Source organism: Brassica napus, chromosome A1 (genome assembly GCF_020379485.1).
Source record: "Brassica napus cultivar Da-Ae chromosome A1, Da-Ae, whole genome shotgun sequence".
NCBI lineage: Eukaryota > Viridiplantae > Streptophyta > Magnoliopsida > Brassicales > Brassicaceae > Brassica > Brassica napus.
In genome coordinates, this window is record NC_063434.1 from 29,298,272 (window position 1) to 29,323,840 (window position 25,569).

The 25,569-nt window shown below is 33.7% G+C and overlaps 6 protein-coding genes and 1 non-coding gene across 15 annotated transcripts; 4 read left to right on the forward strand and 3 right to left on the reverse strand.

Moving 5' to 3' along the window:
• The first annotated feature begins 141 nt into the window (after positions 1 to 141).
• On the forward strand, positions 142 to 2,572 carry LOC125589444. Of its 9 annotated transcripts, none has more exons than XR_007325787.1 (9): positions 142 to 329; positions 475 to 1,073; positions 1,145 to 1,214; positions 1,342 to 1,426; positions 1,526 to 1,595; positions 1,675 to 1,765; positions 1,860 to 2,084; positions 2,180 to 2,240; positions 2,285 to 2,572. XR_007325787.1 is itself a non-coding variant. In XM_048761839.1 (8 exons), exons 4-8 carry the CDS (start codon positions 1,192 to 1,194, stop codon positions 1,999 to 2,001), a joined length of 411 nt encoding a protein of 136 aa, XP_048617796.1. In that variant the 5' UTR covers positions 143 to 329; positions 475 to 670; positions 824 to 1,073; positions 1,145 to 1,191; the 3' UTR covers positions 2,002 to 2,572. The 9 variants fall into 9 exon arrangements, 2 of the variants coding, with proteins under 2 accessions (XP_048617796.1, XP_048617795.1); XR_007325797.1 differs by having other exon boundaries at positions 2,291 to 2,572; XR_007325760.1 differs by having other exon boundaries at positions 2,301 to 2,572.
• Positions 2,573 to 4,934: 2,362 nt separating this feature from the next.
• On the forward strand, positions 4,935 to 9,453 carry LOC106429254 (shaggy-related protein kinase gamma-like). Its single transcript, XM_013869995.3, has 11 exons — positions 4,935 to 6,705; positions 6,798 to 6,887; positions 6,969 to 7,028; positions 7,302 to 7,574; positions 7,641 to 7,772; positions 7,848 to 7,988; positions 8,263 to 8,313; positions 8,433 to 8,528; positions 8,599 to 8,682; positions 8,771 to 8,858; positions 8,992 to 9,453. The coding sequence occupies exons 1-11, from the start codon at positions 6,592 to 6,594 to the stop codon at positions 9,072 to 9,074; spliced, it is 1,212 nt and encodes a 403-aa protein (XP_013725449.2). The 5' UTR covers positions 4,935 to 6,591; the 3' UTR covers positions 9,075 to 9,453.
• Positions 5,215 to 5,288, forward strand: TRNAI-UAU. Its single transcript has one exon. It is a non-coding gene; the product is annotated as a tRNA-Ile (tRNA).
• On the reverse strand, positions 9,256 to 12,457 carry LOC106429216. The gene is made up of 3 exons (XM_013869963.3): positions 12,313 to 12,457; positions 11,579 to 11,907; positions 9,256 to 11,433 (listed from the first exon to the last, which is right to left on the reverse strand). Exons 2-3 carry the CDS (start codon positions 11,902 to 11,904, stop codon positions 9,441 to 9,443), a joined length of 2,319 nt encoding a protein of 772 aa, XP_013725417.2. The 5' UTR covers positions 11,905 to 11,907; positions 12,313 to 12,457; the 3' UTR covers positions 9,256 to 9,440.
• A 1,817-nt stretch (positions 12,458 to 14,274) lies between these two features.
• LOC106429269 lies at positions 14,275 to 17,514 on the forward strand. Its single transcript, XM_048761987.1, has one exon. It carries the CDS (start codon positions 16,203 to 16,205, stop codon positions 16,470 to 16,472), a length of 270 nt encoding a protein of 89 aa, XP_048617944.1. The 5' UTR covers positions 14,275 to 16,202; the 3' UTR covers positions 16,473 to 17,514.
• A 3,693-nt stretch (positions 17,515 to 21,207) lies between these two features.
• LOC106382042 (agamous-like MADS-box protein AGL90) lies at positions 21,208 to 24,093 on the reverse strand. The gene is made up of 2 exons (XM_013822004.3): positions 21,663 to 24,093; positions 21,208 to 21,587 (listed from the first exon to the last, which is right to left on the reverse strand). Exons 1-2 carry the CDS (start codon positions 22,779 to 22,781, stop codon positions 21,465 to 21,467), a joined length of 1,242 nt encoding a protein of 413 aa, XP_013677458.2. The 5' UTR covers positions 22,782 to 24,093; the 3' UTR covers positions 21,208 to 21,464.
• Positions 24,094 to 24,331: 238 nt separating this feature from the next.
• On the reverse strand, positions 24,332 to 25,534 carry LOC106429212 (hydrophobic protein RCI2B-like). The gene is made up of 3 exons (XM_013869957.3): positions 25,206 to 25,534; positions 24,957 to 25,079; positions 24,332 to 24,579 (listed from the first exon to the last, which is right to left on the reverse strand). Exons 1-2 carry the CDS (start codon positions 25,284 to 25,286, stop codon positions 24,996 to 24,998), a joined length of 165 nt encoding a protein of 54 aa, XP_013725411.1. The 5' UTR covers positions 25,287 to 25,534; the 3' UTR covers positions 24,332 to 24,579; positions 24,957 to 24,995.
• Positions 25,535 to 25,569: the final 35 nt, after the last annotated feature.

A 25,569-nucleotide genomic window follows, 5' to 3' on the forward strand; every position in this document is an offset into this window, starting at 1 on the left:
TCTTATATAATAAAGTTGGCTTGTCTCTCTCCTTAGGCCTCCACATCATCAAGAAGGAGGGGGCAAATCACGCCACCTGTCATCTCTTGATTTTTCGATTTTACTAACTTATAAAACCTTATAATAGGCCGGCCCAAATTAAGAGAGCGCTGGAAGCATTTAGGTTTGACCCATAAAACAAAAGGTGTCGAAGTGTCGTTTGCTTTCCATCTTCTATCCCCGTAACTCTCACTGTACGGCTCCTCGTCCTTAGGTTGCTATCGGGAGAGTGTCGTGTCTCCTTCAATTCTGGAAAGATCGGACTTGATCTGTTTCGGATCCATGGCAAGGTATGGGACCTTTTAAGAAACCTATCTTCATGGGTGCTGATCTGTTGATGGCAAGTTTACGATGGTTTCTGTTCTTTCGTTTTCTAATTTTGTGTTCTGATTGCCTATGGCTGTTTCTAACGCCTTCCTTGTCAACTCGAAGCAGAATATGCTGTTATCGAATCCCAATGATCCATCTTCTTCTCTAACTTCGTCGGGTCTGATTAGGACTCGTGCTCTTCCGATGATAAAACGATCAAGACAAGTCCTGAACCAGAGAGCCCGTTGAGAGATTTCTCCGTCCAAGTCAGCTAGCATCTCGGCTCTGGAGCAGCTCAAGACCTCTGCTATTGACCATACGTGTCTCTGCCTCTTTGGGTTTCTTTTAAGTTGGAAGTTTTAAAAGCTATTCGAAGTTTTGATTCAAGTTTGATTGCATATGCTTTCTATAACAGAGATTGTATACTTCTTCAAGGTATTAAGTTCTGCTTTGAACTCTGATTGATTATTACCAGTGTATATACCAGTATACACGAAAGAAGCAGCATTGTGGTGATTGGCCTTAACATTCACACAACACCTGTTGAGATGCGTGAGAAGCTTTCTTTTCCCGAAGCTGAATGGCCACGAGCTATCACCGAGTTATACAGTTTGAATCATCTTGAGGAAGCTGCTGTATTCAATACTTGTAACGGTATAGAGATTTATGTTCTGCCTCTATATCAGCACCGTGGAGTCAAAGAAGTCACTAAATGGATGTCTAAGGTTGTTTCCCTTTCCCCGTACGTGTTCTCTCCATCATTGGATGATGTTATCTTAATATTCTGTCTTTGCAGACAAGTGGAATCCCAGTTTCAGAGATTTGTCAGCACCGTTTCCCGCTATGGTCTTTTGTTCTTTAGTGAGGTATCTGGACTATCAATTGTTAACCTCCTTCTCGTCTCAAGTACTTCCCTTTATGATAAATATTTTTTTTTTGCTCTACAAATCTCTCCAACACCATTTAGTTGCATCCTTTATTTTTATTCTGCAGGTGGTACTCCCAGAAGTTCGTTAAAGGACAATGGGATAAAGAAGACTGTGTTGCTGAGTTGAACAATTACATAGACCGTCTCTTGGTAACTCACCACTCTTCTTCTCTTTTTTAGCTCTATTCATGTTTTGTCTGATTTCGGAATCAATTCATAAGCTCTCTTACTGAGTTCTGTTTTTCTTAGTTCTCATGTATTCGGTTCTGTAACTACGACCAGATATTGTCTTTGGCAAATACCAACAGAAATCTACTAGGTATGATTTAAATCTTCTATATCTCACGATATATCAAGTTTCCACTGTATTCACGGAACTGGACTTTTAAACTTTCAAGATATACTTGGTGAGCTAACTGCTATCAGGAGAACAATTAACGATGGGACACACGGCTCACAGCATGTTATACTTACTTTACATATAGATAGGTACTCACTAAGTTGAAACTTCAGTGGCTGTCATCGTTTTAAACTATGTCCATTATTTATCTCTTCATGGATGTTATTTTCGTTGACTTGGCAGGGATGTGTATGAATGTGTAATCCTTTTTGACGGATTAGCTTACGTATTTCATGACAAATTGAAAAGCTACGTGTCAGAACCAAAAGTTATGTTGGTCACTGGCAATCGTCTCTGTATTTTTCTAATACAGTGGTGGATTTGAGTTCTAGAAATTTGAAGAATGGATCCTTATTCTGCTGTTAACAATCTTTGTATAGATTTTACTCCTTTTTTAATAGTTTTCTTGTGAGTCCCCTCCATCACTTCTGGTTCTTCAATACCGTCTCATTGTTATGCAAATCTCATGGTTATGTAATGTTTTATGTATATGGTGAGTCTAGGGACTTGGTTATCAGATCTGTGCAAAAAGTGGTATGAAGTAAGAAGAATAATTCAAAGAAGGTATCTGATTACTTTTTGCTTTCCGTAGTTAAGTATGTGAGAAGACTTAGTTTCTTTTAGGCAATGGGGAGCATGGAAAACGATTCAGAGTAAGGAACATTTGAGTTTAAGAAACATTCAAGATTTTGGTGAAGGCTAGAAGGGAGTAGACAACGCCCAAGAACCTGTTTTGTTTCTTTCATTACATTTTGAGATGCCTCTCATCATTTCAGGTCAACAAGTATGAGGCACTTGTATTTTTCCATGAATGTTTTGCTTTTGAAGCTAATCTACAAGTCTTTCCTGATCAAAATATTTTTTCTCAACCTTCTTAATAATTTGTTGAATCTGCATTTAGATATTTCATGCTTACACACAGCTACATGATGAGAAAAAGTGTGAATATTGCAACACCCAACCAAAACTGCCGTTACCACTACCAAGTGCCACCTCCAAATAGATCAAGAATAGAATTTATATATATGAGATATGATCAAGCTTTTATAACATAACACAAATGCGGGGCTCTCTTGACGAACATAGCCTTCTCGAACGTTGCAATTGGAGTAAGATATAATATAAATTTGAAACCACCGATGCACGTAACATCACGAAAGCTGAAGAGGTTGTGGACCTATACAAAAATCTGAAACTCAACATGTTCACAACTAATACCCAAAGCCATTTAAGTTTGCATTTTCGAATCTTCATAGATGTCTCTGTTCTTGGTTTAAGAAATTAAACGTATCCCAACTATCTAACTTCCAAACAAATATATGTTCAAACAATCTTCCAACTAAGAAATTACATCACAGACAATGAATATAAAAACAATCTTAAAATTTAATCTCCACAAAATAATAAAATCACATACGATTTAGTGCTGCTATATAAACTCGATATATTATATTCTTACTTCATTAATATATGTAAAATAATATTCATTTTTTTGCCTGAACAACTACAAAACAGACAAATATAGTACTATCACTAACCAATACCAAATGGATCAACAAATCCTTAACAATTTATTAGTCAACAAAGCGTACGAACCCGGCGCGTAGCGCCAGAATACCCCTAGTTTTCAATATAAGAAACCTTTCAAATCTAGTAAATTTATTGTGAGATCAAATTAATAGACTAATTGAAGTGAAAGACGAAGAGGTTAAAAAACTCAAAGCTGAGATAAGCTTAATGTCTGGTAACTGGAAACATAAGACTAATGAACTTAAATCTCATGTGAATCCCAACTAGAATTTTCAATAAAAGTTTCAAAATTTTAAGATCTTGATCCATCTGTTAAATTCTCAATGGAAGTTTCAATTCTTTGATTAAAAACAACAGCAGGAGAAACAGAGAAACCAGATCAAGATTTGAAGAAGAAGATACTGAAGCTAGAGTTCTGTCTTCAAGAAACTAGAAGCCAGACAAGAAAGCTGAATAGGGTAAGTGTTAAGTTCATTACTCTTGACATTCTTGTTTGCATGGATCAAAGGGTTTTTAAAATTCTTTTGTTGTATGATGAAGGGGGAACAGAAAGGGGTAAGGCACATAGAGATCAACGAGATAAGAGATCTGGTGTCGGAAAAATAACAAGGTAATGAAAAATATTGGGAGAAACAGAAGTTCTGGGATAATTCAGGATTCAAGATCGTTGTTAGTACTAGTCTCCAAGACTCCAAGAGATAGGAAATCCCCTATATATTATTTGAGAAGCATTGCAACATTTTTTTGTAGCCACGTGTCATCACTAGAATGATTTTTAGAATCCTTAGAGAAATAGGTTGGTCCATTTAAATATATAATAAGCTTTTTATTAAACCACAATAAATACATTATTAATATGATTCATTATTTCCTTAAATAAGATTACGGAATTGCCTAATGTGGCTAAAGTATATATGATAATTAATGATTTTGAATAATAAAGATTTGATAAAAATATGTGTGTATTATAATTATATTTGTTTAATTTTAAGCTATTAAAATAAATTAAACAATCATAGTAACCAGATAATAAAAATTAAAAAAATTATTTATATATTATATTTTGAATTTTTAAAAACGAGTATAAATTACTAAAACTGTTAAAAGTTTCACATTCAAATTTTGTGATCTATGATTTAAAACTTTTGTTATGACATGATACAAATAATTGAAAAATAATATAAGTTGAAAGTCTCATTTAACAAGTATCAAAAATAAAAAAAATATATAAATATATGTATCATTTTAAATTAAACTATATGTTATATAAAAATACATAAATATCGTAATTTTGAAATTTACTTTGAACAATTTTTTGATAAAAAATTTAAAAAAATATTGACAACTTAATTTTTAAAATATTATAAATTACTTAAACCATTATTCTCACAGTGAAAATTTTGTTATCACTAATTTAAACTTTTTGCAATAACGGATACAAATGATAAAAAAATATGAACAAAAAGCATCATCTAATAAATATTAATATTAACATATACCATATATATGTTACTATCATTTAAATTTAACTATATATCATATCAAATAGAAAAAATATTTTTTGATTTATTAAATTTATTTATATGTTCGCACCAATTTAATTATATAAGTAGTAGATAATGACTTTTTAATTATTCAATATATATTTATTATTTCATAATATGTTATAAACATATAATATATAAAATAATTTATATATATAATGTTCATCCCGCGCAAGGCGCGGTCTTAACCTAGTTCTTTCAGTATAACATGTAGTTGAGGAAAATCTAAGACAATGGTCTAGGTGTGTGTTTGTATGTATAGCCTTGTTTAGAATGGCCTCCATCCAAACGTAACATTACAATGTCTAGTCTTTGTTTAAAATGGCCTCCATTCAAACGTAACATGACAATATGTCTAGTCTTGTCTAAAATGGCTCCATCAAAATGTAACACTACTGCATTAACATAAAAAATTTCTATCTAATATATTATTTAGAAAATAAGAGTAGCATTTTAAGCAAACAGGTCCCGTAGCTCAGTTGGTTAGAGCGTTGGTCTTATGAGCCGAAGGTCGCGGGTTCGAGCCCCGCCGGGACCATAATTCCGGCCCATTTTTTTTTAAATATTACTGTTTTTGCAAAGCCCACTTCAATTTAAAATGCTGGCCCATTTGTTTAAAATATTACTGTTTTTGCAAAGCCCACTTCAATCATGTTAAATATCTTTTGCCTATTAAAAAAAATAAAATAAATAAATATATATATATATATATATATATATCTCTTGCCTCTACACGTCCGATATATCCATAATCCCATATCCAGTGTGTATGCATGTACTGTATTGTGTGTGTATTATAAACAAGAAATGCATAAATCACTCCTACTTTGTAGTTTTCTCAACGATCCGACCTCCCAGCTTTGTCCAAATTTTCAAGATTTCCCACCTTGTTTTTATTATTACTATATTATTCGGTCCTTCGATTAAATTAAGAACCAATTTAAAACTATATATACTTAGCCGGAAATGTCATCACAATATAGTTAATTTAGCTTTAAGCTACTTTGGCAATAGGAGTTTGACTCCTCTTTTTTTTTTAAAGGTGTGAACACAAATGGTGCTGAGAATGGACCTATTAAAAAAAGACCAATAATAGATTGTTGTACAGTAAGATTAATTTATTTAATATGCCACTAATTGTTTACAAAATGAATTAATTAATAAAAATATTGTTCTTAACATTAAAACCCGCATTATTGTGAGATTATTTTTTGGTAGTATGCCAGTCTAACCAGTTACAACCTAAATATATTTAAAAACAATAGAAAGGATGGATCATGAAGGTTTTTAGTAGGTTGCATTAAGTTTGAATGGTCAAACTCGAAAAGGAGGAAAAAAAACTAAACCCAATGTACTTCAAACTTCAAAGATCTTCTTATATAATCTTTTGGATTTCACTTTACGAGATGACTGTCACCAAATGATAGCATAGGCATCTCTCGTCAAAATCAGACAGAGAGCTTCATTTGTATACTAACAAATCAATTCATTATTATTCATTACACCAAAGGAGAGAGAGATTCATCATCATCCTCATCATTAAGACTTTCTTTTTTTTTTGGTATGATTTGATTTTTGATTGTCTACGTATCAATTTCTCTTGTTTGATTGAAATTTTTTATTTTTTTTGGTATGTATATGTGTACCATTTTCCTTATTAGGATTCTGTACCCTTCTTTTAGGTGCTAATTGTTTCCAATATCTTGTCAAAAAATCATAAACTTTCCATGTTGAAATCGTTAACAACCATTTGCTCATTGCTGCAGGGTTGATCTGATTAAGATTTGTAGAGTTTGCTAAAAAAAAAAGATTTGAAGAGTAACAAAGGAATAGTTCCTGGAATGGCTACAGTGGGCGTGGAGCCTAGTGCTGCGGTTAGAGAATTTATTGGCAACGTTACAGATGTTGATAGGTTACATGAGGAGATGATTCACATGAGAATTCAAGATGATAAAGTATGTCTCTTTTTTCTATTTCTTTAGTTTTGATGCTGTTTCAGATTGTATTCTTATGGTATTTGTTGACTGACATGATTGATGTTCACCAGGAAATGGAAGATACAATTGTATATGGCAATGTGACTGAGACTGGTTATATAGTAACTACAATAGCTGGAAGAAATGGCCAACCAAATCAGGTTTTGTGACCGTTCTTAATCCTCAACTATTTGATTAGACGATTTATTTCTAAGAGCATTTTCTTGGATGTTAAACTTCAGACAATCAGTTACATGGCAGAGCGAGCTGTTGGACAAGGAGCCTTTGGAGTTGTGTTCCAAGTGAGTCTTAGATTCTCTCAATGTTCTAAAAAACGGTATAGACGGCTGCCTAATTGGCAAATCGGGTTTAATAAAATGTTTTTTCTAAACCGATGTTTTAAGAAATTGGTTTATAAATTCAAAAAAATCGATCTAGTCCGTCCAAACAATAATTCTATATAAAACGCATAACTGCGGCCTAGTGAAATTTTTAACATTGGTTTCTCTTCTTTCTTAGAACCAAGTGTCTTTGCCACTGAGACATGATCATTAATTGTCTTTGCTTCTTCCCAGGCGAAATGTTTAGAAACAGGAGAAACTGTTGCGATAAAGAAAGTCTTGCAAGATCGGAGGTACAAGAACCGTGAGCTTCAAACAATGAGACTACTTGACCATCCAAATGTAGTGTCTTTGAAACACTGCTTCTTCTCAACAACCGATAAAGACGAGCTTTACCTCAACTTGGCTCTTGAATACGTTCCAGAGACAGTACACCACGTTATCAATCATTACAGCAATCTTAACCAACGAATGCCTCTTGTTTACGCGAAAGTCTATACGTATCAGGTAGATTGCAATCCTTTTAACTTGTCTTATTTGAAATTTCACTAAGTCTTTCTATGTTTTGTGCAGATATTCAGGTCCTTATCTTACATTCACCGATGTATTGGTGTGTGCCACCGCGACATAAAGCCTCAGAACTTGTTGGTTAACCCACACACTCATCAAGTGAAGCTATGTGATTTTGGAAGTGCCAAAGTATTGGTGAGTTTGATGAATCTCTCTCTTGAAGAAGAAGAGCTTATCTGTTTATTTGATTACTGATGACTCTTGAAACAGGTTAAAGGAGAGCCAAACATTTCATATATATGCTCAAGGTATTACAGAGCACCTGAGCTTATTTTTGGAGCCACTGAGTATACTACAGCCATTGATGTTTGGTCTGCAGGATGTGTTCTTGCCGAGCTTCTTCTCGGACAGGTTATACTCCCTCCAATTCATATTATATATTGCTGTAGATTTTAAAATCTATTTAATTGTAAGTGTGGTTTTGTATTTTTTAATATATAAGTTTGATAGTTTTTCCAATTTTTCCCTATCGTTTAGTTCATTAATTAACCAAACCAAATAAAACAATATAGTATTAATTAAGGATATAATAGAAATTTTAATATATTTTTTATGCATTGAACTCGAATCTCGAATCTCGAATCCTAGTTCAGTTGTTGACTAATCTTTATTTTGTTCATACCAGCCATTGTTCCCTGGTGAGAGCCGCGTTGATCAACTTGTAGAGATTATAAAGGTAATATACCTCTATTAATAGTGTAAAGAGTTACACCTTTTTTTTGTTTTTTTTTAAGAGTTACACTTTTATGTGTTGTGTAATGATTATATACTTGACTGTATTCATGAACTGAACAGGTTTTGGGAACACCAACAAGGGAGGAAATCAAATGCATGAACCCCAATTACACTGACTTTAAGTTCCCTCAGATTAAAGCTCATCCATGGCATAAGGTAAACCTGACCTTTAAAAAGTTCAATGCCTTCTTTAACTAGCCGTTAACATTCCTCACTGGAGTTTCAGGTATTTCACAAGGGGATGCCTCCAGAAGCTGTTGATTTGGTCTCAAGGCTTCTTCAGTACTCTCCCAATCTCCGTTTCACTGCTGTGAGTATTTGCAACTTCTCTTACCATCCTTCCTTCATTTCTGTATAAACATTTTCTATTTTGTTGAACCTTTGATCTTGCCAAGTAGATTGATGTATTGGTCCATCCTTTCTTTGACGAGCTTAGAGATCCCAATGGAATTTTATATCCACCGCTATTCAACTTCAAGCCTCATGGTGCTAACCACATTCTTCCTTTTTTTTTTCTTGGTTTTTTTTTGCACGTTGAACTATATACAAGTGACACATATCAATAGCATCATATACACAAGTGACTCATGTTCTTTATTAATGTGTTGTGTGAAAGCAGAGCTTCAAGGTGTGCCTCTGGAGATGGTGGCTAAGTTAGTACCTGAACATGCTAGGGACCAGTGTCCTTGGCTCGGCTTGTAATCTATCCGTTGTTACTTGCAGAACACGAAAACCAGAGGGAACAGTCAGAGAAATTCATATCTTATCTATCTGCTTCCTGTTTTTGTTACTGTTATTCAATCTCAATAAGATGATTTTGTAACCCTTTATTCTTTGTAGTGAGTAGGGAAAGAGTGAATCATTCTGAGGGTTATGATATTTATCAAAGTCAACAAATATTTTTTATTATAAAAAACAACAAATAAATTCATTGTTATTTTTTCATGTATTTCTATGATCTTATAGATGATACAAGTTCATAAGTAATAACTTTAGCAATGAATTAAACTAAAATCATATAAAGAATTGTTAAATGTAAAAAAGTTGAAGAAAGTTAAAAAAAAAAAACTAGCATTCAAGAGGAGGATATACTTTACAAGTTGATTTGTTATGACCAAGCCCCTTGCACTTACTACATTGCAGCTGCCGCTTCATCACCTCTTCACCAGATGTCTTCTTCTTCGGTGGCCTCCCCGGAGGCCGCCGTGTCGGTGGTGGTGTAACCTTCATAACATCACCCCCTGAGCTCTCTCTACACATCTCTCCATCCAACAAAGGAACCGGACTTATCGACATAGCATACGTCAACCTATAGTTGTCAACACTGTAATATCTAGAACAAAAGTCATAAACACTACGTCCACTACAGCTTATAACAGCAACCGCGTGGTGACACGGTAACCCCGTTAACTGCCAACCTTTGCAGCTACACTCACACTGCGCCATGTTCACCACCTCATACGTCTCTCCCTGGACTTGAAACAAATCGTTATCAGCGGATGAGGACGTTACATTAAGGCCTTGCGCTTTTAAACACTCCTTCTCTAGCTTTATCTCCATGGAAGGAGTCAACCTTCTTCCATTAGCCTCATCTCCATTAATCCGTCTCATATGAATCATTCCCATTATCTTTCCCCGGATCAGATCAACCATTTGAGTTATAGGTAGTTCGTTGGCCTCTGAAGCCCAGGTGAAGAACGGTTCACCTGAGTTTGATGTCATGTGGTTGTACCTCGCACCGGGAAAGTAAGCATTAGCCCAGTGATCAGGCTTGCTATTATGCACAATCCAGTTGTAAGCGTCCTGCGAAAGGCCTCTGATTTTCTCCACATACCCCTCAAACGAGTCCTGTCTCGGCGCGTAAGCCGCCGAGTAAAACTCATCGACGATTAGCCTCTTGATCTCGTGGGAGAACGGTCCTTTCAAGTCTCTGATGAGCTCCTCGGTTAAGTACCTTAAGCAGTAAGCGTGAAACGAGTTAACAAATACTTTAGGAATAAGTTCCTGGAGATTCTTGAGCCTATCCGCCACGAAAGTGATCGGACAAGCCGCGGAGGTGGAGATTGCAGTTCTCAGCTGAATCAAGAACCACTCCCAGTTATCCTCACTCTCCGCGTCAACAACCGCAAACGCTAGCGGAAACACTTCGTCGTCTCCGTCGACAGAAGTCGCAGCCAACAAAGTCCCCTGATACTTTGCCTTCAAGGGGATACTATCAAGAAACACCAACGGTCTACAACCTTCTACAAAACCGTAAACCGAGGCGTGGAACGACACGAAAACGCGGTGGAAGCTCGAGTCCTCCTTGGTTGCGAATGTAACAATGCTGCCTGGATTAGTTTCGATTATCTTCTCGCAGTACACCGGAAGCTGCTTGTAACCGTCCTTGTACGATCCTTGGAGCTGCTCTCTCGCAATCTCTTTCCCGCGCCAAGCTTGAAAGTAGTTCAGCTGGATCCCATACTCTTCTTTAATATCGCTGACGATATCTTTCGGTTTATAGTTAGGAAACACTCTCAGCTTCTCCTTGATAATGCTGGCCACCCAGCTCCTGCTCGTCTGGAGACCATTGAGGCCTCCCGCGCCTTCGCAGGTATGCGAAGGGGTCATCTTCTTGATGCATATCAGCTGAGTTGTCGATAGCCTCGAGGCGTGGATCCTCCAGGGACAGCCTTCCGCTTTGCATCTCACTGTTACACGGTGGCTATCGTTCTTCTTGTACCGGAACCCGAACTGGTTCGCTATCGCGTATTTTCGCAGCGATTCGCGGAACTCGCCGACGTTTTTGAACCTCTGTCCGAGGCCTGTGATTGTGTTCTGCCACTGCTGCGTTCTCGCCTTTGTGAGGATGTCTCCTGAGGGATTGTTGACGTCGAGAATCATCGATGGAGTTGTAACGATCTGTGAATCTTCTGCAGCTTGGATCATCACTTGCTCTATTGTTACAACAGTAGGATCTGAGACTGAGAGGGGAAGATGATCTTCTGGTACTGTTGTGTCATCTATCATGTCGTCTAGAGGAGCTGGTGGAATCGCTTCGGACAGTGTCGTTCTGCTAGATCTGTAAGAAGAAAAATAAACTCGTTAAATTACATAGACATAGACTTCCAAATTTAATTTATTTTTTTATCGACGCAGTTACTAAATCGTCTACAGCCTCAAAAATCTAAGAACCGGCTCTAATGACGAGGCTTTTTTTTGCTTACCTGCTAGCCTCGGGAGCTTCGGGTATGAGATAGACATCAGCAGAGTTAGAGTTCTCGTGGAACTTGATCATACGTTTCAAGTCTTTATCGTTAGAGATGGAGATGAGAGTCTTCTTGTTATCAGGGAGAAAGTATTTGAGACAAACTGTGCTGGTGGCGTCAAAGTTAAACATCTCACTAATCTCTGATATAAAGTCTTTGAACATCGTATCTTCGTCGATGTCTATTGCGTGTGCATCGCCACCTCTGTAAGTTAATGATCCGCTTTTCTCCGTTAGAAACTGTCCTCCGGACATACATATTGCTATCACTCGTTTCCCTGACATGTCCTGCAGACAATAAATCAAGTTAACAAACAAAACTATCAAACTGTAACAATGTCATATCAATGATTTCAGATTCTAACCCAACCCCAACCAAGCATTTAGCTCCAGAAACTTGAAGCCACTACTCATGGAGACAATAAGAGTCATCCAACTGTAATAATATTACAGAGAATGAAGCAAAAAGGATTTAATCTAAATTCCAGAAGGTCTAATATTCGTTAACCCTAGTAATCTCAAGCTCCTGGGTACAGGTAGAGAATCTGCGACTTAATCTTAATAAATAAATACTAACAATTGACATTACATCCGCATAACTTAGGGATAATCAAATAATTTGGCTGCTGGAACCTTAAAACCAATAGTTTTGATATATGTGTAAAAGCTTATAAGAATGAGCGATTGAATTACCTCAGAATTTCGGAGATTTTAGAAACCCTAATCCGATATTGAAGTTTTTTTTTATGATCGAATTCTCGGAAGTTGCACGAGGAAGAAGAGGGAAGAGCTTGACAACAACCCTCGTCTTTTTTTTTTTGGCATTTATTTTTTTATTGTCAATAAATAAGTGTACGTAGTTGAGTTCTATTGGTTATCCAATTTGGAAAATCTTATTGTAAACTTGATCAAAATTGTAAAATTATTAAAACATGAAAATACGGGAAAACATTACTCTCTCTCCGTTCCTTAAAGTTATATATTTTAGATTTTTCGTACATCTTAATAAAATAAATTAAATTTACATAATTTTTTGTGTTTATCTTTTTTTCATAATTTTAAGCCAATAAAAATTATAAGAGATACCCCAAAATATATATAAATTAAAAGCATAACATAAAAAAAAATTTGTTTTACTCTGAAACATAAATTCAGTCGGTTTAGTTAAAAAAAAGTTGGTTTCAAACATGTATAACATCAAATATTAGTCACTAGGTATTTTGCCTCTACATACGAACATAAACTTCTTATAAATACTTATTAGTTTATGTTTTATTAATCTAAAACTAACATAATAAGTTATTATTTATGGTTTTAAATAGTTAAATCAAACATCAAAATATTTATATATGTCAAATATTGTTTTATTAAAATATATACTTACTATTGTGTTAATTTTTTTTTTAAAACACTCATATCTTAGAAATAGTTTAAAAAATATTTTTATATAATTTATTTGCTTGACTAATATTTAATTATCAATTATTTTTTATCTTAACTTTTTTAACTTTTATAATAAAATATTATATTCAGATAGCAACATAATATATATAAATATATATAAGAATAATCTTATTTTTAATAATTCTCTTATATTATTTTATAATCAATTATTTAATGTAACATATAACATATAAACTTTATACTATTAAAATAAAATTCATTCTTAATTATATATAAAATTCAGTAAAGATATTGAATTATTCACGTGTTTGTGCTATTAAAATTAATAATTTATTTCTTTTTTTTAATTACTCGTCACCATCATCATCAGCCAATCAGATAAATTTGAGTGCTATTTTTCTCCTTTTCTACATTTTTTGTTAAAAGTTCATAACAACGTAGTTACAATGTGAGACTAGTTTACTGCATCATTCTCTTTTCTTTGCCCTATTTAAGCGATTACGATTTAATTGTTATTACAAGAAATGAAATACCAAAATCATCCCATACTAAAATAATGTAAACCCTTTGTTATACAAGAGTTAATCTTTTTTAATGCTAACAAAATCATATTAAGTATATCATTCTTTAATCTTTACCAATAATACTAACTAGACTTTGATCCGTGCGGATATATTTTTCAAAAATATGTTTATATTTGTTTTTCATGTCAATAATATAAGGGCTAGGTAAAATACTCGAATCTGAAAAACCGAAACGATCTTGATCTGAAAAAGTAGTATCAAACCCAAACCGAAATTGATTAAATATCTGAATTATTCAAAATTTTGTTTTTGGAGAACCGAAATCAAATCTGATCTGAACCGAAGTATTCTGGGTACCCGAGTGTATCCGAAATAGATTTATATACTTATATATATTAATTATTTTTAGATTTAATGTATAAAAATATCTAGAATATATCTGATACTTTTAAGCTGGTTTAAATACTTAAAAATATATACAAACAATCAATAGTAAATATATAAAATATTAAAAGTATACTTAAAACACCAAAAATACTTAAAATAATTATTGATTCTCTATCCAAATATTTGAACTAAAATAATTTATATGTTAAGTTTATGTATTTTGACATATGTTATTCAAATTTATATTTAATATATTATTTTGTTTATAGTTTTTGAGAAATTTAAAGTATATAAATATATAATAAATTTTAAAATTGTAAAAGTAATTTAAATGGATTATCCGAACTCGAACCAAACCCGCAAAAATCTGAAGCGAACCCGAACTGAAATTTATAAATATTAGAATGAGGCTGAAATCTTTGACTCCGGAAACCCGAAACCTAAACGGACCTAAACCGAACCGGATTAGATACTAAATAGATAGTTTCTTATAATATAATGGACTTTCAAATTTTCTTAAAAATATAAGCCTATTACTTTTTTTTCTCTTAATATACTGCTATCAATGTTTACGAACAAACCTATTTTTTAAAACTATAATCTACGTTTTCAAACAAACTTTTTTTTTCAACTGCGCAATCTATGTTTTCAAACAAATTTTTTTTTAAACTACAATTTATGTTTCTAAATAAAAATTTTCTAAAAATTACTATACATGTTTCCAAACAAACCTAATTTGTACTTGAGTTTTAATAAGATAGATAGATGTAATGTTATCTTCTAAATCTTCCGGTTCTTCTAGATCTTCTAGTAACTTACAAGTTACGACCCGTCTTATATTCCTATTACCAGATTCGAGACCAGTAAACCAACTTCCAAATAAAGAGATATGTTCCGTTTTAATTTCCTGGTCAAACTGGGAGATGAATTCGGATGGAGGAGGAGTACTTAAGCTCTGTTTACAGCTAAATAAATACAGTGTATAGGTGAAAGATTACCAAAGAAGATTAGGATATTTTCTTGTGAAAAGTGCCATAATGTATGTATTAATTAGTGATTATTTATATAGCGCTTCAAGTTATAGTGGTTGGATATATTCCTCCACAAGAAGGAAGAACTCTTATTGTAAAATCTTATATCAAAAAGAAAAGAACTCTTATTGTCGTAATAAAATCATTTAATTCTCCAGAAAGATTCTTTTTTACTTCTCTTTTGACTGTGTGCTCTTCTCTTCTCTACTTTTTTGTTTTTTTTTTTTGTTTAAGCTATATAATAATATTGCATCCCACCAAATTATAGACTTTGATACTTAAATCTACATAATATTTTTATTTTAACGTAATATATGCAATCACTGTAGTATTTCAAAATGATACTTGAGTTCAAAGTCATTTAAATCATACTCTACAGATGTATTGGGGTTCTTGTCGTTGGTCATGTTGAAATTCGGACACATTATTTACACATAACAATTTATATACACACGATTGTTAATTGATTTGATTTCCTACAAAAATAAAATAATTCGGAATATACAAATGTATGAAAAAAATTGCACATAACTATTATATATATATAATCAGTTACAAAAAAAAAACTATTATATACCCCACTAAGGTTTTGGAAAGCTCACTGAAAAAAATAAACTACGAGAGACTCAGTGCAAAACAATTGATTTGGTTGACAATGTATATTAATACTTGGAAGATTTTGGTTCTTTGGTGAAATGTTTTTGCATGCAAAGTGGCGTGGACACAGTTAAGTGTTTGGAGAATTATCTTTCGGACGTTAGGGTTCAAAAATAGAATGATCTTCCGATCATAACGTGTATTCTCCCATTCTAAAGTATTATTGACCGCTCATAATTCTTTGGTCAGAAAAGTACTTAGGTCTAGACTTCTATTTCAGGATTCAATTAGATAGTAAAATGAAAATTTTCTTGGAAAAATGAACGTGGTCTTAGTTAGGCAAGAGTTGCTAAGATTGACGGGAAAAGAAAAGAAAAAGAAAGAATGGGTATGTTTGATTTTCATAATAGTGAAAGAAATTAAAAAAAGAATTATTATAAAAGAATAAATTAACTGTTATATTATTGGTTCGCTCGTTAATGTTTTGATGAGCCAGTCCTTATAAATACATCCGCAAACCCATATCTCAACTTAAATCATCAACACATTAAACACAACCTCTAATTTAAAACCTCTCTCGTCTCTTTCGTGTCTCTTCTTGTTCTATTCCAAAACCAACAACAATCAAGAACAAGTACTAATGGGAGGAAACATACCACACAGTAGCAAGAGGTTCTCTCTCTTCAGCTTCTTTAAGCCACGAAAATCTCACAGAGTGGAAGCAGACGCCTCTTGGGACGACAGCGTTTACACTCGCAAAGCATTGGCTAGTGACGAAGACAGACGTTATTGCGTGGCTGAGCCAGGTATCGACCGTAAGGCTTCTGCCTTTATCGCCAAGTTCCATGCAACTCGTGTCTCTGAGTCTGAGCGCCAAACTATCTCTCCTTACCAATCCGAGAAGGCATGATAAATAATTTGATTATATGTAAATTGATTTTTATTTATTTGATGTGTCTTTATGGGAGTTTATTGATTGTGTCGTAATTGTTGTTAATAATCGATGTTTCTTAACAGTTCTCTTCTTCTAGCTTCTCATTCTTTTTTTCCTTAATTGCTTTCATCGTCTAGCTAGTTAAATAATTCAACTTAAATCACATCGACTGTTTTTGGTTGTGTACGTTTACTAAGTATATTCCATATAACATTTCGACAATTTGTATAGTTTCCTCGCCATAATCATATAAAGATGAAGAGAAGGGAACAAAACTATAAAATTCTCATAAACAACAAAGTTTGTTTAACTTTTAAGAGTATATAGAACTTATCACCAGCATATGTACATTTCATCTTCACCAAGAATGATATGGAATAACACGATTTAGTGACTCTCCAAAACACTCAAATTGATCAGAATGTAGCTTGTTGTGAATCTCACATTGACTAAGTTAGAACATAATCTAATCAAAGTTTAGACCTAGCCATTAATTCAATTTGGAAAGCCATGAATTATGACATGGCTATCGCTTTGGTTTACAAGTATGAGTACTTGCTTTTTTGGGCGTAGAAGATCGATCATATACTGAGATCCATTTAAGATTAAATAACAAAAAACAAAGATTTGAAGCCAGCCTGTAGAATCTATAACTTTATATGATTGATATTATTTGCATGGAGAGGAGGTCCCTGTTAAGGTCTAGCCCTCACATAATGCTGCAGTCTTTTTGTACAAAAGGTACATTTTAAGAGTACTTTGATTCCTCTCCTTCTCTTTTGCTTCGCTTTGAGCCTTTATGTTGGTTCATACGTACACTCTTACTTTTACTGCCAATTATTAACCACAATATTCCCTTAAACTTTATTATATGGTTCCATGTCTAGTGGTGTTTTTGAAAAAGGTTCCAAAGTCGAGTGATCTCATAGTATTACCTATATAACTAATGATTCGTGAGTGTTTCAGTCTACGAGATTCGATCACCACAAATATATAAAAAATCACTCACAATAGAAAGCAAACAAAAAAAGAGAAAGACTAACAATGCAGCTCTACACTTATTTGATGTATATAATTTTTGATGTATATAATTTTTGTTTATAAAAAACGACATACCTACAAACATAATCCTACCAAAGAAAAATATAATTTTGGTTTATAAAATCTTCCCTAATTTTGCCGACAAGATAAATAAATAAAGTCAAAATCATGTTGAATCTTAGACTCCTAAGTAATAACTTCTCATCGGTCTGTATTGAATGAATAATATGAGAGTAATGCATACCATCTATTTGCACACAACATGCATCTCTAGTCCACTCTTAAATGTGTTCAACCCAAGGATCAATCCGCACCCCAATAAAATTACGAGGAGCAAAAACAAAAATAGAAACTAAAGAATAAAACAAACTAACGTTGGTCGATTAGCTCTTGAGGAAATTCCAAGAGCTCGAGCATAAATCTTAAATCCCTAGAGATTTAGGTTTACATATGTATATGCAAAAAGAAAAATATATACTCCTTTTTTTTTTGAACAACCAAAAAAAAAGGTTATATATATACTCCATCATTGTTTTTACCCACTATTTTGATTGTAAGCTTCTTCTTCAGTAATTCTAAAATATATAATACGGATGAAACTGAAGCTTTATACTTAAACATTGCAATGCAAAATTGATATTTTCTATATGCAAAGGAGAGAGATTTAAAATATACACAAACAAAAGCATCATAATAAACACGCATGATCAAACCCTTATTTCCGCAAATTAGTATTCATCACAACTGTGAAGAACCGTCGATGCTTGAGACGGCATAATGTAATGGAGACGCAGCGATGTTATTGTAGCAATCAGAACTAGCGAAACCACACTCTTGCACGGTAGCTCTTGCGATGAGGGAAAAGGAAGGGGATTGTAGAACCGAATCTGTGAAGAACCGTCGATGCTTGAGACGGCGTATTGTGATAGAGGCGCAGCGGAGACATAGTAGCGTGAAGATCTGGCGCATCCACACTCTTGCACAATAGTATCGGAAGTGAGGAAAGGGGTGAGAAGTCACCTCTGTGAAGAACCGTCGATGCTTGAGACGGCGTAATGTGATGGAAACGCAGCAGTGACATAGTAGCGAGAAAATCAGGCGAATCCACACTCTTACACAATAGATAACTGAGACGCTGCGGCAGTTGACTAGAAACATATCAAATCTGAAACCAATCTTTGGAGGGGTCGTCACTTTGAACGAAAACTTCTCAACGGAAGATTCTGCGAACAAACCAAAGTCCAAAAGATGGTTGGAGCCCTGTAGAGTCTCGGCGGTGTTGAAGGAGGTGCGACATCGAGGTTGGAGGCGAACAAAGGGCTTGATGGGACCAGGTAACAGTCGCGGACCGGACGCAAAAGATTCATCGGAGATAGTAGAAACCATCTCCAACCGGAGAGTAAAGAGCATCACGACTATGTGGGGAGTGGTGGTGGTGGCTTGCGTCGGAGGAGACCCGTAGTCAAAACCCGTTGGTTGGATTCTTCACAGTGCGACCCTTTCCTCGGAGCTGCAATCGTCTACGGAGGTTCTCAGACTTCTTGTTATCAAAACCCGTTGGTTGGGTTCTTCAACGTCGATTTCGACTTTTTTGCGTTCTTTCGAATGCAGGCTTTAGGATTACAAGTGAAGCTTCTCTATGGGTCTCTTCTCTCCTTAGCCACATCTATCCTTCGCTATGTTTTAATTGTTTCCGTTTATCTGTTTACCGTCGAGGATCACTCCGGTTGTAATCGACTTAGCCCATGGGGCGTTTAGTTTAATATAAGCATTTGGTGTTCAAAAAAAAAAAAAAAAAAAGTATTCATCACAACAAATGTCGTCGTTGACCAGTGTGATGTATTAAAGACCGATGGAAGTAACGGTAGTTGTCATTTAAAATAGGAAAATGCATTTGGTGAGACGGCTCATCGTCTGATTAATTAGGCATTTTCCAAACATTTGCTGATATTATTGTGATCAAAATTTAAAATTTGATGCTGATCGTAAACACCAAGCGGAATTATCATACAATAGTAATCTTGTTGGTCATTTGCAGTAGGGCATAAATTATTTCCAAAAAAAATAATGTTATCTAGTTTCCGACAGGAAAAGATCATGGTTTTGAGGCCTAACTCATTCACTAGCCGAAGAGAGTTTAATAACATTAGTATTTGAAAAATATGAGGAACCCATTTCAAATGCAACAAGATGACTATGAAGGAGTGGAAAGAGGAGTAAATGCATAATTAGTAATAAGATACCAAGTAGAGTATCTCACCAATATATTTATTATTAATTATTTATATGTTTTATTTTTTAAATAACAAAAATAAATTAAGTCAATCATTTATCGACAACAAAAATGAATATTTAAAGAATAGTAGTCAGTTTCTTTTCTTTGAATGAAAAGTAGTGAGTTTCTTTACAAAGAAATGCTTTTTCACTGTATTCTCTTTTTGTATTTTTAATTATTTGAAGGCTTTAGATACTCTATGAGAGATTCCTGATGTAGATGTCAAAATACCCTAATACCCAATAAGCCTTAGAGACAGCTTTCGTATTTGTATATATGTATAACTAGTCTTAGGTGATGATTGGTTCGACTGTGGTTTTAAAAATTTAGCTGTAGATGTTTAGCTGTAAATAAATTGGTTGTAGCTGTAAAGTTGTTACTGTAGACTTTTTCTGCAGAGACTTTTGATATAGTTAAATTTGTTGTAGCTGTAAGTTATAGATTGTAGATATTTTAAAATAAAATATATGAAATATATGTTGTATATATAAAATTATTATTTTATATGAATTAAAATAATTTATATTAATATTTTTTTATAAATTATCAAAATTTATTGTAATTTAAAATGTGATATGTAAGTAATATTTATATTATTTAAATATCTTAATAATTAAAAAACACTCAAATTAAAAATTAAAATACTTATAAAAGTTTTTATTATGATTATATAATTTATTTGATATTATAGATACTTTTTTTTCATTTTACAGATTCTACAGCCTATAAAAAGATGATGTAGTATTTTTGCTTAAAATACATAAAAAAAAATTTTGCTTTACTTTTTTTTGCTGTTGCTTTAGAAATAAAGCTAAAGCATGATTGGTAAAACTAAATAAAAACTTGATGTAGACTTTAATTTTTAAAAGTAAAGCTACAGCATAATTGGTAAAATTTAGTGATTTAAAAATAAATAAAGCTAAAGTATGAAGATAAAGTCTAACCAATCACCCCTTAGTCTCTTAGATCTTGTACGTATATTGATTCTCTATGTCGATTTTGTTTTTGCTGCTTTCATATTTTATTTATACTGATATTGATCGAGATATTTCCTCTGTTTTTCAAATCAATATTTTCTTAGTTATATCTGTAATAAGATAAGTCTTGTGGCAGGAATGAAATCCATTTTCAATAATTTCACTTGCTCTAGCTAATAATTAATATTGATAAAGTTAAGAATTGCAGCGTTTTATTTAAATAGACCAATAATTTTCTTATCTGAATAAAATCCATACAGTATATATATATATATATATAGATATATGTTTCCATATAAAAAATTCTTATTTCGGAATCCAGTATCTATGAGAAGAATTTGCCACATAATTTTGGGTTGAAGATTTAACTTGACTGAAATTTGTTGGGGTCAAACTCATTCATTCATTAGATCAAAAGGAATTGAAACTCCACCACATAATGATGATATAACAAGATAAAAAGGCAAACAATGCCCATAGTTTTGCCAACTTGCTGCCCAAGATAAATAACATAGAATGACTCTAGAGTTTTAATCTGAATTCATATTTTGGCACTAACAGTTCAGACATGATAGATAAGACATAACTTAGAAAACTTAAAGTTGACAAAACTAAAAGGATAAGATAACATAGGAATATTGTTGGCATTACGTCCACCGGATCGACGAAGATGCTTTAGAACTGGCGGTGATTGTAATGATGATTTTCTTCCATCCAAGGAAAGCATGTTGGCTCAGATTGTTCCATCATCTCCTTAACGTACCAATCTTGCTGATTTAGTGGATAGTAAACTTCGTCCTAAAACATATTGACATGTAGCTGCTGATATTGATTATGGTTTGAAATACATGTATGTTAATCACAAACACAAACCTGATTCATAACTTGAGTATTAACTCCATGGTTGCTAACTGGGAGGAGATTACTTGCAAGAGAATCAACATGGTTGGCTCCCTGGTTCGAAAAGATTATGGGCTGCTGCATCTCGTTGGTTAGTTGAGGAGAATTGAAGGTTGGTGCATTCATAAAGTTGTTTCCAAGAGAATGAACATGTTCCAGCCCCTGGTTTGGAGAGATTGTATGACGTAGTTCGTTGGTTTGTTGAGAAAAGTTGAAAGTTGGGACATTCGGAAACTGGCTTCCATGAGAACAAATATGTTCTGGTCCATGGTTTGAAGTAACCAGAGGTTGCGACTCGTTGGTTAGTAGAGGAGAATTGAAGATTGGTGCACACATAAAGTTGTTTTTAAGTGAAGGAACATGTTCCAGCCCCTGGTTTGAAGAGACTGCACACTGCACTTCATTGGGTTGTTGAGGAAAATTGGTTGGGACATTCAGAAACTGGTTTCCATGAGAACTAATATGTTCTTGTCCCTGGTTTGAAGTGACTAGAGGCTGAGACTCATTGGTTTGTTGAGGAGAGTTGAAGAAAGAAGAACCCGCTTCAGCCATAGCGACTGGTGGCATGCCCATGGCCATAGCCATTGAGGAAGATTCACCGGTCTCAAGATGCGTATTTTTTAGGATTACGTTTTTATGATGATAAAGTTTCTTGAGATGTCCATCAATAAACTCACACAAGTTACCACGATTACTATCGTCTATAGCCAAATCTCCCATGTTCCCATTAAGACAAGAGAACATGAGCTCCTCCATGAGTTTATCATTATTACCTTCAATTAATTTTTTAACCTGATTTTGGACTTTTGTGATTGTCTGATTGAGAAACTCTTCGTGGTTAAACGATTTCTTTGTCTGCTTCTCCTCTGGCAAGTTTTCGAACTTCTCCATAACCTTTTGCACCTCCGAGTTTGATGGCCACACCTCTGGTGTTGAGTTGTATGGACTGTAGATGACCGCACATGCATCCACATCGCAGAGAGTCTTGATTTCATCAAGTTTCTTCAGAAGTCCTTTCTTCCTAAGATTCAGTGTTCTTTTTCTCGCCGAGACATTGGAAATGTAAGCAAGATTTGTCTTCTTCCTTGTCATGACTACAATAGTTTATTTGTTTATGTTTTTACAGTTTATACAGATGTATATATAATGACGTTTTCTATATGGTAAAAAGATTTATGTTAATAGTGGTGATGATTTGACAGGCTGTATATAGTCACAACTATTAGTGCTTACTCATTTTGTAGCTAGAAATGCTAATTTTAGCTTCAAATTGTTAAGGATTAATTGAGTAAAAATAATTACTTAATTATACCAATTAATTAGTGCTTACTCATTTTGTGGGTGTAATTAGTGCTTACTCATGCTACGTCACAACTATTATATTGGTGAGACAGTTGTTTATTTTTGATAAAATGATGAGATGACAAGTGTTGAAGCTTATCTATAAAATCTAATGCGAGTCTATCCACACGTTATATGTGAAAAGTGAAAACGCAACTTTGCAAATACGATGTGCGAATGGCTTTTTATATTTGTATATGTAGGATTATATATTAAAGTTGATTTGGATCTTGCATCTTCTTTTTTTTTTTTGCTAAATATCATGCATCTATTTTCACATTCGTTTTAGTTTGGTCTATATGGATAACTGTTTGATACAAATAGCGGTTCCGATCAAGTAGGCTCGACCAGCTAGCAAGTCCACTCAATTTTTTTAAACATTACAAAATCCACTAAATATTATGAAATACCGTCAATTAACAATTATAATCTATGAATGAGAAACCATTCAGTAATGAATGGGAGATGCGAGTAATTTTTGTAAGTCTGATGATACATACAAACTCGTATTAGATCTTCTAAAGGTTGTGGAAGACTCGTATTCGTAATGAATTTGTCTTTGATCATGATGTTAGTAGAAGCTACGAAAATGTTAAACCGTGCTGGTTACGATATTAAGGAATGTATTTCCAACTCCGATTGGTCACAGAAGCAGGTAGTGGTGATTCTAGACAACAGAGGGATGGACTGTAACGTTGGACACCCCGTTCGTCAGAGGATGGACTAATTAAGTGTAATTAGATGGGGTGTTGGTCAGAGGATGGACTAAGTGTAATTAGATGATATGGGTGATATAGCAGACGAGCCAAACTCCTACCCCGATGAGTCAATGAGAATGGTAGTTCAAAGAGTAAGCAATATTGGAGGGGGTATTTGTCTTAAGCTCTCATTAGACCAGAGTGTTGAGTTTTGCTCATTGCTCAAAGGGAAGAGAGAACTACTACCCATAATGTTTTTGGAAGCTTGACTTAATTTGATTGCTTGGACAAATGAGAGATAGCAACCTTACCCATAACGTCTCAAGGATCGCAAGTTCAATTCTCGGTGGGAAAGATCAATTCTCCTAAGTAGAATTAATTTAACATGGTTTGTGCTTCGTTATATGGAATGTACGGGGGGCTTCGGCATAGAATTTCCTATTCTTAAAAAAAAAAGATACATAACGTCATGATGTTGTTGTTTTATGCTTGGGAACTATTTATATATTTGTGTGAGCTTCACCAATTATATGTAGGGAACCCTTATATGTATTGTAGCTAGTTCTCATTGCATGACATTGCCTTTGATTTCATTAAATATGATTTCATGCTTTATCAATGTTGCATTTGTTTATTGAAACGAGAAAATACTTGTTACAAAAAAACGATAGAAAAAACTATTTATATATTTGAAAAACTTGAATAAACAAGTTCTTCACACAAAACGAAGGATCTCTTCTTTATATATATCAACAAAAACTATGCAACACACAACAATGATAAAACCCTGACTGAAGAAACGATGAATCCTAGTCACACAAAGATGTGAAAACACGACGAAACAGCTGTTCCTGCATAATAACAACACATGAAAACTTGTCAGAAAAATTATTGTACTTGTAATATTTGTGAATGAACAAAATATTGAAAATTCCGAAAAATATATTTTAAGATAGATATTTCTAATTTATCATTACAGTTAACTTTAGTTTTTATCGAAAGCACTAGTAAGTGAATACTATTAACAATACCTTACCTAAATTACCTTGAAATTATCATTTTCATAGCAATATATTGTTAGATAGGTTCACCACCTAACATATACTTGATAATCCAATGAAAAATTACCAATACAAACTATATCAAAAGATGACTTCTTAAATCTTGTTTCATGGTCATGTTACTCATGTATTCATGGACAGAGAGAGAGTACAGAGAAAAAGCTTACAAGGAGATGAAATGAAAAGAAGAGATGATAGATGGTAATTTATTTGGTGAGGACATAAAGAGCGTAGAGGATCCCAGGAAGATACCCAAAAAGCGTCAAAACCAAACATATCCAAAATTCAACCTGCAATAAGATTCCAATTTTTATGTTTGTGAATTTATATATTTGAAAAATAACTCCATGTTGAAGATATTGTAACTAGTAAAATCCGTTTTATAAGAATTTTTTTTAAAAAATTAAAGTAATTACCTCGCAACCATATCTAAGAAAGACACCAAGAGGAGGCAAGAGGATAGCGAGAAGAATATCTATGAAAGTAGCTGTTCCCATTTTTCTTAAGCTTTAAGAAGTTATTGAGAAAGTTATTGAAGCTTCAGAGTGTGCGTGTTTGTGTTTTCTTCTTTACTCTTCCTTCATGTATCTCACACTATATAGAGATATTTATGAGCAACGTGGTGCTTACCTTTTTTGTTTGTATACGTCTTCCTTTTTCTTTAAGCTAAATGAGGAATTATTTCATTTTGATTTAGCAAGGGCGAAAGGGATTTAACGAGATATAACCTAATACTCCCAAATTACTAATTAGCACTAGGAGTGCCAAAAACGAAAGAAT